This window comes from Sus scrofa, chromosome 3 (genome assembly GCF_054392235.1).
Source record: "Sus scrofa isolate SSC_HxYL_T2T_F1_AM1 chromosome 3, Sscrofa_HxYL_maternal_Yorkshire_Landrace_v2.0, whole genome shotgun sequence".
NCBI lineage: Eukaryota > Metazoa > Chordata > Mammalia > Artiodactyla > Suidae > Sus > Sus scrofa.
In genome coordinates this window covers 70,077,837-70,089,228 of record NC_139385.1, presented here as the reverse complement: position 1 = coordinate 70,089,228, position 11,392 = coordinate 70,077,837, and the positions used below count along the sequence as shown (strand labels likewise).

General features: G+C 44.0%; 1 protein-coding gene across 1 annotated transcript; it reads right to left on the bottom strand.

Annotated features, from left to right (window-relative positions):
- Positions 1-2,544: 2,544 nt before the first annotated feature.
- On the bottom strand, positions 2,545-3,603 carry LOC146404691 (lysine-rich coiled-coil protein 1-like). The gene has a single exon (XM_085020125.1). The coding sequence runs from the start codon at positions 3,601-3,603 to the stop codon at positions 2,857-2,859; it is 747 nt and encodes a 248-aa protein (XP_084876251.1). The 3' UTR covers positions 2,545-2,856.
- Positions 3,604-11,392: the final 7,789 nt, after the last annotated feature.

The following is an 11,392-nucleotide window of genomic DNA, read 5'->3' as shown; positions in this document are numbered from 1 at the left end:
CTTCCTTTTAGGCATATGGAGATTCCCAGGTTAGGGGTCAAATCAGAGCTGTAGCTGCTGCCCAGATCTGACCTGCATCTGCAACCTACATCAGAGCTCATGGCAACGCTGGGTCCCTAACCCACAGAGTAAGGTCAAGGATCAAACCTACATTCTCATGGATAGTTGTCAGGTTCATTTCCACTGAGCCATGATGGGAACTCCCTTTATTTTTAAATTAAAAAAATTTTTAATTATATTTTGGCTGCACCATGTCATGTGGAAATTTCCAGGTCAGAGATCGCCCCTGCACCACTCAGTGACAATGTCTAATCCTTAACTTCTAGGCTGCCAGGGAACTCCAGGGACTTGATTTTTAAATGTTTGTTCAGTTGAACTCTGAGGCTAAGCCAGGCATTCTCAGAGGGAGCAGAAATCTTGGGGAGGGGCGGCATTTTGTAGATGTATAGGGATCTATGTTGTCTCAGTGTCTGGGTAGGAAGAAGGAGCTACGGCATTTAGTAGATGGGAACTAAATACGTCAGATGGTCTATAAATGTGGAATGATACCAGCCAGTAAACAAGGAGACTCTCCCCACCTGCGAGGCTCTCAGAGTCCGTCTAGACCCACGTGCAGCTGAATGACCTGCCCATCATGACCCAAAGCCAGAAATAAGCTCTATTTTAGACATCAACAAGGGAGTTTCCTGGTGGCCTAGTGGTTAGGATTTGGCACTTTCACCACTGTGTCCAGTCACCGGTTTGGGAAATCCCACATCAAGCCACTGCACATCATAGCAAAATTAATTGATTAATTAATTAATTAAAAAACCTTCCTTCCTTTCCTTCTTTGTATCTCACTTACATATCATTTTATTTCATCTTAGTACCTAGAACAGTGACTAGAGCTCAATATTTATTAAGTAAATGGATAGATGAATGCCTTTTTTCCTACTGGGTGTTTGTATTTTCTGATTAAATGGTAGGAGCTCAATGAGGTCCTGCTGTATAGCACACGGAACTATATCCAATCACTTGTGATAGAACATGATAAAAGATAACATGAGACAAAGAATGTGTACATGTATAATTGGGTCATTGCTACACAGCAGAAATTGACAGAACATTGTAAATCGACTATAATAAAAATTAAAAAAATATCCAAATCTAATAAATGGTAGAAGCTTTTTGTCTATTAGGGCTGTGTCATTCAGGGCCAAATCAAGAGACAAACCCTACCATTAAGTTACACAGAGACAATTAAACACAAAGATTTTTAACTAATAAAATTGGTTAATGAGAAAGAGGGGCAAAAAGACTGAGGCAGGGATTGGTAAGCTTTTTGGGTAAGGCCCGGGGTAAATAGGCTTGGTGGAACAAGAGACACAATGAAGGACAGAATATATATAACAATGCATAAAAAAAGTTCACATTTGTATTGATAAAATTAAAATAGAGTAATAAAGGGTACAAGCTTTGTAACAAAGTTCTCTAATGAGAAGAATGGGATCCATTGTTTTGGGATAACATTTTGCTTCTTTGGGGTTCAAAAGTGAAGATCATTTTTCTTTTTCTTTTTTTTTTTTTTTTGTCTTTTTAGGGCCGCATATGGAGGCACATGGAGGTTCCCAGGCTAGGAGTCGAATTAGAGCTGTAGCCACTGGCCTACACCAGAGCCACAGCAACATGGGATCTGAGCCACGTCTGTGACCTATACCACATCTCATGGTAACACTGGATCCTTAACCCACTGAATGAGGCCAGGGATCGAAACTGCATCCTCATGGATGCTAGTCAGATTGCTTCCACTGAGCCACAACGGGAACTCCTGATACCATTTTTCTTGATGGAGGGCAGTACAAAAACAGGCAGAGGGCTGGGTTTAGCCTCCAGGTTGGTCTGCCCACCCTCAGCCCTTGCAGGAGTGTGAACATAGGACTGAATGAGAAACTTGGAGGAGGGGCTCCAATGACTTAGGTTCAGACCTGTGCAGAAAGAATATAGATGCTCCAGGTCACGCAGCCCCCCAAAGACAAAGATATATGTCAGAGGGCATGGGCTGCAGCTCAATCACATACATGAAGGCACCCAATTGGTGCCAGGAAAAACTGACACAATTTCTCCCAGTTTATGATGTCCCTCCAGCGCCCTCTACTGGCAGAAACTAACAAGCCACTTGGCAAGGGACAGAAGGCTACCGGGTCCAATTTTCCAGAAGCAAAGCAAAGAAGCTGCTTGGAGCTAAGAGGCAACCATTTGACAACAGGCTATTAATATTGAGATATTAATATCGAGTGTTGCAAATATTTTTCCAATGTTTCTTGTCTTTAAAAAATATTTATTAAAAGTTTAATAGTCTCTGGAGGTGTTCTATGCATATGCATATGTACAATGCATATCATCTTTTTCCTTCTACTTTTTTGGCTGCCATGAGGCATATAAAGTCCCCAGGCCATGGATCAGATCTGATCCGTAGCTGTGATCTACTGCTGGATTTTTAACCCACTGTGCTGGGCCAGGGATAGAACCTGTGTCTTGGTGCTGCAGGGATGCTGCCAATCCCATTGCTCCACAGAAGGAACTCCACAGTGCATATATTTTAATTTCCATTTTTAAGAAAATGTACAATGAAACCTTCTGTTCTACACATTTTAAATGTTTCTGCAATTACCTTTTCCTATATTTTCTTCTAGTGCTTTTATATTTTAATTTTTATATTTACATCTTTAAACTAACTGGGTTTTATATCTGAACAGAGTCTGAGGTAGGAAATCTAATTTTTCTTTGAAGTTTAGCCATTGAAATGCTCCAGTACCATTTAATCCAGCCTTTCCAATGGATCCATATCATATAATATCCAGGACCCAATCTCCAGCATCAGTAACAGCTGCCAAGGATGGCTTCATCCCACAAGTCCCACTCCTGTGTGCCTTCTTGGCCATGATGCTTCTTCTCTCTGCTGGACCACCTTCCCTCCTTGGTGGTGTCCCAGGCATGGGTGCTCTTCTTTCTGTGTTTGGACTTCTCTGTGCTGCCTGGCTCCGCCTTGGCCTTCTTCCCATTCTCTTTGTGGGAATCTTCATCCTCTTCACAGTGCCTCCTCTTCCACTCCACCTGCTGCTTCTTGCCATGTCCTCCTCCTCCCTTTTCTCTGAACCTTCTTTTCCAGCTTCTGTCTTGATCTCCTGCTGGGTGGATGCTGGTTCGGTCCTCTGAGAGGCAGTTGGTGGCTTCTCTGTGTTGTGCTCCTCGGGGGCCGCTGGTCGTTCCTTGCACAGGTGGGCTGGGAAGCCACCAGCTATTGAAGAATTGGTCATGTTCTTTCTGATGATGGTTTATAGGTCCCAGTCTTTTTCTGAAGTGGTGACTATTGGACAATGGGGGTAAGTGGCTTTCCACTGCTCTAGGCTTTTTGAAGTAACTGGGAAATGTGTGAGGCTTCCTAAAGGGGAATCGTTGCCCCAGCTGTGGAGGTCTGGGTGCAGTGGGGTCCTCTTCTCTGTACTCAGAGTCTTTTGTCACCTTTCTGAAGCAAACCTCTGGCTGTAATCCTCTGGCTCTCTGCTTTCTAATGTAATCCTGAAGTTCACGTTGAAAAGAGTCATAAATTTTAGGATCTTCCATTATATTGACTATGGATGACTCTCTGCTGAGGAAGATGAAGAAAATTTTTTCTGTTAATTATCTTAATCTCATAGCTAGGGTAAAAGATCAGAGATGATACTTATTATGGTAAAATCTAAAATCTGGATCAATTTATCATTTCTTTTTTTACAAATAAGGAAAGTGAGTTAGTATTTAAATAAGTTCACAGCCAAAATATGGAAGAGCCAGGATTTGAAGTCAGGCAGAGGGTCCAGAGTCTGATCACTTAACCACCAATACTGGTACCAACCCTGAAGGTGTTATGAGGACTAAATGAGTGATTATAGGGGTTCCCATTGTGGCTCAGTAGAAATGAATCCAACTAGGAACCATGAGGTTTCAGGTTTGACCTGGCCTTGCTCACTGGGTTAAATATCTGGCATTGCTGTGATTTGTGGTGTAGGTTGCAGATGCGGCTCAGATCCTGCATTGCTGTGGCTGTGGTGTAGGCCGGCAGCTACAGCTCCTATTAGACCCCTAGCCTGGGAACCTCCATATTCCGTGGGTGTGGCCCTAAAAAGCAAGAAAAAAAATAATAAAAAATAAATGGTTATACAAATGAAGGGCTTGGAATGGTGATGGGTACAGAGCGACTGGTCAGTGACTGTTACGTAATAATATTCTCATCGAGCTGCTGGAATGATGGCCAGCAGCATTTAATGTTACTAGTGATTGATTCTGAGAACTTGTCTATCAAATTAAACTAAATACCAGTTTGTACTAAAAGAAAAAGTCACAGAAGCCATATACACTGTAAAAGTAAACTCTGCAGAAATAAATCTTAGATATATTCCTGTGTTACTGCAGACTAAAATTCTGATCAAACAGGTGTGAGGTCAGGATGTACATTCTGGTTTGCAACTTGGTTTCCAAGCCTGTACAACTCTGTTCTTCAGTCAACCAGGTTATCGCTTCCCTGCCTACTTAGTCTCATCTCTGCCTCCCTGGCTCTTTCTTTTTTTGGCGGGGGGGGGGGGGTGGGGGGGAAGGGGGGGTCAGGGGGGGGATGCTCTGTATTAAAACAAACTTGGCTACACCATGGGGTAGAAAGCCCAATTTTTCAACCTTTTCCCCACCCCACACACAAACCATGTCCAGTTGCAATCAAGTTCTCTAAGGCACTTCCTTCTGCTCAGGGTTCCCCCCAAGAGATTCCAGTCCACTGTCCTTCCAGGGAACTTGTGGGACCTCTGGGGAGCTTGCACTGCCTGCAGGCTCTCTATCTCCCTCAGCTCTCCTTCCCTCCTTCCATGGCTCAGGCGGGAAGCCCAGGAGGCACTAGCCCCTACCCCACTTTCCTCACACCTCACAGGCAGCCCCGTCAACAGGTCCTGCCTGCTCTATTTTCATAATGTATCTAGGAGTTCCTGCTGTGGCGCCTTGGGATTGGTGGTGTCTCTGCAGCCCAGGACGCAGAGTGATTCTGGCACTGTGGCTGCAGCTGGATGCAGTGTTGCTGCAGCTGTGGAATAGATGGAAACTGTCACTCAGCTCAGATCCCTGGCCAGGGAACTCTATGTTATGGGGTGGCCACAAAAGAAAACAAAAAACAAAAAACAGGAGTTCCCGTAATGGCTCAGTGGTTAATGAATCCGACTAGGAACCATGAGGTTGTGGGTTCGATCCCTGGCCTTGCTGAGTGGGTTAAGGATCTGGTGTTGTTGTGAGCTGTGGTATAGGTCACAGATGCAGCTCGGATCTGGCGTTGCTGTGGCTCTGGTGTAGGCTGGCAACTACAGCTCTGATTAGACCCCTAGCCTGCGAACCTCTATATGCCGAAGATGCAGCCCTAGAAAAAGACAAAAAAAAAAGGCTGATTCTGACTCAGTGGGTCCGGGGGGCCCTGAGAATCTGCATTCTTCTGCAGCCCTCGGTGATGCAGGAGGTGCAGCTGATATAAAAATTGTTTTAATTTTATTTTTTTGGCCACACCCACAGCATGTGGAAGTTCCTGAGCTAGAGATCAAATCTGTGCCATAGCAGCAACCAAAACCACCGCAGTAAATAGGCCAGATCTTTAACCTGCTGCACCACAAGAGAACTCCTGACATACAATTTAATTGAAAAATGTGATGTTTCCATCTTACCACCCTTTTAAAGTTTTTGTTTTTTTATCTTTTTAGGGCTGCGTCTGTGGCATATGGAGGTTCCCAGGCTTGGAGTCGAATCGGAGCTGTAGCCGCCGGCCTACGCCAGAACCACGGCAATGCCAGATCCCAGCCTTGTCTGCGACCTACACCACAGCTCATGGCAATGCTGGATCTTTAACCCACTGAGCGAGGTCAGGGGTCTGACCCTCAATCTCATGGTTCCTAGTCAGATTTGTTAACCACTGAGCCACAAGGAGAATTCTATCTTACCACCCTTGAATAGAAATTCCTCACCAACACCAATTCCCGCTGTGGCACAATGGGATCGGCTGTGTTTTGGGAGCTCTAGGATAATGGTTCAATCTCTGCCCCAAATTGTGGGTTAAGGCTCTGACATTGCTGCAGCTGCAGCTTAAGTTGTAACTTTGGCTTAGATCATATGCTGTGGGGTGGCCAAAAAAGAAAAAAAAAAGAAGAAAAAAGAAATTCCTGAAGTTCCTGTTGTGGCTCAGCAGTAGCAAATCTGGACTAGTGTCTATGAGGTCGCAGGTTCAATCCCTGGCCTCACTCAGTGGGTTAAGGATCCATCATTGGAGTGAGCTGTGGTGTAGGTCGCAGATATGGCTCAGATCTTGCATTTGCTGGGGTTGTGGGTAGGCCTGCAGCTGCAGCTTGGCTTCGACCTCTAGCCTGGGAACTTCTGTAAGTCGTGGGTACCGCCCTAAAAAGCCAAAAAAAAAAAAAAAAAAAAAAAAAAAGAAAAGGCAAAAAAAGCGGAGTTCCTCACCAAGCAAAGAGCCCCATTCACTGGTGTCTTTTTGGCATATCAAATTGTGCTTGACTTTAAGTAGATGCCTAATACACACTTGCTGAACAGAAGTGAAGAAGGGCCCTGACCTCTCTCCACACACCCAGGACCCCTGGGAAGCCCGGATCCAGGGCATCCTGCCTGACTCAGCCATCCTGCCCACCCAGCCTCCCCCAGTTTGCACCTCAAGCCACCATCCCTCCCAACTAGCGGCTCAGGGCTGCCAGCCAGTAGCGCAAAAAGGCAGCATATTGGGTTCGCCTCTTACCTGGAATTGCCACCACGCTAGCTTACTGAGAAACTTCCACAAACAGATGGAACCCTCACTTCCTCAAGCCTACAAGTCTTTGGAGTTGTGTAAGTAGGAAGTCCTGTGGGCCCACAGAGAGCAGAGCCTCTGGTTGGAACCTCCAAAGGAAAGAAGGAAGACACCCTAGCTCGGGGTGGAAGTTTTACTCAGCTCCAGGAGAAGAATCCCAACTTCTTGGCAGCTCAGACTGGTCTGCCTGGGAGCAGGGAAGCTGGGAAGCAGGAAGCCACGCCTCTTCCTCTGTCGGCAGGCCTTTGAGTTTTAGAACCTCCTCATCTCATAGCTCCGGGCTCTCAGGAGAAACAAATCCAATCACAGTTGTTAAGATGATTTAGGAACACTCAACCTCATCACCTAGAGCACATCACCTAGTCTCTACCTTAAACCAATATTCTATCTTGTTTGATGAGTTCAGTTTGAAGCATTTTTTTTTTTCCTGTCTTTTATCTTTTGTAGGGCTGCACCCGCAGCATGCGGAGGTTGAATCAGACTACACCGCAGCCACAGTATTGCAAGATCTGAGCCTCGTCTGCGACCTACACCACAGCTCATGGCAACTTGGGATCCTTAACCCACCGAGTGAGGCCACGGATCGAACCTGCAACCTCATGGTTCCTAGTCGGATTCATTTCTGCTGCACCACAAGGAGAACTCCAGTTTGAAGCATTTTGCAAAGAAAACGCACCCTTCTTGAATTGTAAAATATAGAGCACATGCAGAAATGTGCATGAAACCAAAAGCTATACCATAATGATTTTTCACAAAGGAAATGTCTACCAAGCCACCTTTCAGGTCGGTAAATAAAACACTGCCACACCCCGGAAGCCTGGCTCCTTTCCTTCCTAATCTTAACTCCCCCACATGTTTCTCATTAGCATGCTTTTTTTCTCTCTTTTTGTTTTTCTCCTATTTTGTTGTTTTCATTAGCATGATTTTTTTTTTTTTTAATCTTTTTAGGGCTGCACCAGTGGCAAAGGGAAGTTCCCAGGCTAGGGGTCGAATCAGAGCTGTAGTCGCTGGGCTACACCACAGCCACAGTAGCACCAGATCCGAGCCACATCTTTCCACCTACACCACAACTCACCGTAACGCCAGATCCTTAATCCATTGAGCGAGGCCAGGGACTGAACCCAAGTCCTCATGGCTACTAGTCAGGTTCATTACTGCTAAACCGACAGGAACTCCCGCGTCATGAGTATTCTGAAGTACATCTCCTAACATACACAGCCTGCATTCCTATAGACTGTTTGCCCAGGAGAGAAATGTCCATATTACACAGCATCGCACATTCAGCTTTATCAGACACAGTGACACCAGACTTTTTCAAGAGGTTCCATCAATTTAAATTCTCCTCCAGGAGGGTTTGAGTGCTTTCTAACACGTGGAATTGTCTGACCTTAAATTCTGTATTTAGTTGTAACGATTAAAATCAATAGCATTTCCATGTTTATAGTGATACTGAGTACCTTTCCTAATACCTATTGGCCATTTGGATTTTCTCTTTGTGAAGCGCAGGTGGAGGTCTCTGCCACACCGTTCTGTTGTGTTGTTTGCACTTTTCCTTATCCATAGCCTGCAACTGAGCCCTTTGCTGGCTTTTATGTGCATGAGATCTCTCACTCTTTGACTTGTGTTTTCATCCTCTTGGCAGTATCTTTTGATGGTCTTAATTTTAATGTTGTTGGGAGTTCCCCTCTGCGGTGTGGTGAGTTGAGAATCCAATTGCTGTGGCTTGGGTTGCTGTGGGGCCATGGCTTCCATCCCAGTGCAGTGGATTAAGGATCCAGTGTTGCCACTGTGGTGTAAGTTGCAGTGGTGGCTCGGATTCAGTCCCTGGCTTGAGAACTTCCATATGCTACAGGTGCATCCATTAAAAAAAGAAAAAAAAATTAAAGGAGTTCCTGTTGTGGCTTGGTGGAAATGAATCTGGCTAGGATCCGTGAGGATGAACGCAGATTCAATCCCTGGCCTTGCTCAGTAGGTTAAGGATCCAGCATTGCCGTGAGCTGTGGTGCAGGTCACAGATAGGCTTGGATCTGGCATTGCTGTGGCTGTAGTGTAGGTGGGCAGCTGCAGCTTTGATTGGATCCCTAGCCTGGGAACTTCCATATGCCATGGGTGCGACCTTAAAAAGACAACACCAACAACAAAAATTAAAAAAACTAATGTTTTCAAAATTTGCAATTAAATTATTAGAGTTAGAGCTCTTTTTGTGTGTGTCATATTTAAGATGTAATTTCCTAACCTAGACCAGAGTTTTGACATGTTAGCACTCTTGACATTTTGAGTTAGGTAACTTTTCATTGTAGAGCTTGCTCTGTGGACTGTAGGATGTTTCGCAGCATCCCAGTTCTCTACCTGCTTGATGTTCATAGCAACCAACCCTCTACCCCCAGGTTTAACAACCAAAAATGTCTCCAGACATTGTCAAATATTTCCTGGGAGACAGCATTGTCCCTGACTGAGAACCACTGCCATAGATCATAAACATATATTCTTATGTTTTGCAAAAGCTTCCTGAATACATGATTCAACTGGAATTGATTTTTTAAAATTTTTTTCTTTCTTTCTTTTCCTGTTTTTTTTTTTTTAATTTTTGCTTTATTTTTTTGCCTTTTAGGGCCAAACTCGAGGCATATGGAAGTTCCCAGGCCTGGGGTCAAATCGGAGCTGCAGCTCCCTGCCTACGCCACAGCCACAGCAACACAGGATCTGAGCCGTGTCTGTGACCTACACCACAGCTTGCAGCAATGCCAGATCCTTAACCCACTAAGCGAGGCCAAGGCTCGAACCTGAAACCTCATGGTTCCTAGTTGGATTCGTTTCCGCTGTGCCACGGTGGGAACTCCAACACCATTTCATGAAGTCTGTCTTCCTCCCTGCTCTGAAGTGCTGCTTTTGTTATGTTAAAAAAATTCAAAAACAGCAACAAAAAATATTGAAAAAAAAGAGAAAAAATTCAACTGAGTAAATTTAAAGATCTAATTGGCTTTATTTGATAATCTGGCAGCATCCCTTTTAGCAAATAGAAAGGTGTTCTGAGAAGTTGAAGAAAATGGGAGGTTTTCATAGGCAGAAGAAGGGTGGGTCGAGAAGAGTTAAGAGTGGATTATTTCAGGAGTTCCCGGCGTGGCGCAGTGGTTAACGAATCCGACTAGGAACCATGAGGTTGCGGGTTCAGTCCCTGCCCTTGCTCAGTGGGTTAACGATCCGGCGTTGCCGTGAGCTGTGGTGTAGGATGGAGACACGGCTCGGATCCCTTGTTGCTGTGGCTCTGGCGTAGGCCGGTGGCTACAGCTCCGATTGGACCCCTAGCCTGGGAACCTCCATATGCCGCGGGAGTGGCCCAAGAAATAGCAACAACAACAAAATAAATAAATAAATAAATAAATAAGACAAAAAAAAATAAATTGCTCAAAAAAAAAAAAAAAAAAAGAGTGGATTATTTCAGGCAATGTAACTTTCCCTTAGAGAAAGGCAGGGGGTTTTAGGAAGATTATCTCACTGACAGGATAATTCCAGGCTGACTGGTTTAAAATCCCACTCCTTCAGAATGGCCATTGTTTAAAAAGTCTACAAGTGAAGTTCCCTGATGGCCTAGTGGTTTGGGATTCGGCATTGCCAATGCTATGGCTCAAGTTCAATCCTTGGACCAGGAACTTCTGAATGCCATGGGTGGGGCCAAAAAAAAAGAACAAATGCTTGAGAAGATGTGGAGAAAAGGGAACCCTTCTACATGGTTTGTGGGAGTGTAAGTCGGTACATCCTCTACGGAAAACAGAATGGAGTTTCTATAGAAAACTAAGGGTAGAATTACCATATGATCCAGCAGTCGCACTCCTGGGCATATATTCTATTTGAACAGAACTATAATTCAAAAAGATACACACACTCCTATATTCATAGCAGCTCTATTTGCAATAGCCAAGACATGGAAACAATCTAAATGTCCACCTGATTGTCCAATAAATGGATAAAGATATGGTACATATGAGCAATGGAATACTACTCAGCCATAAAAAAGCAAATAATGCCAAATGCCATTTGCAACAACATGGATGGAACTAGAGACTGTCGTACTGAGTGAAGTAAGTCAGAAACAGAAAGACAAATAGCATATGACATCACTTATTTGTGGAATTAAAAAACAACGCAAAAGAACCTATCTATGAAATAGAAACAGACTCATAGACATAGAGAACAGACTTGTGGTTGCCAAGAGGTAGGGGGTGGGACGGATGGAGTGGGTGGTTGGTGTTAGCAGATGTAAGCTCTTATACATGCAGGGGATAAACAACAAGGTCCTTACTATATAGCTCAGAGAACTATATTCAATGTCCTAAGATAAACTATAATGGAAAAAATATTTTAAGAGAGTGTATTATAAAAAAAGTGTATTTTATATATATATATATATATATATATATATAGCTGAATCATTTGCTGTACAGCAGAAACTAATACAATTATACTTCAATGAAATTATAAATTATAAATCAATTATACTTCAATGAAAAAATAAAATAAGGGAGTTACCTTGTGGTTCAGTGGGTAAAGGGT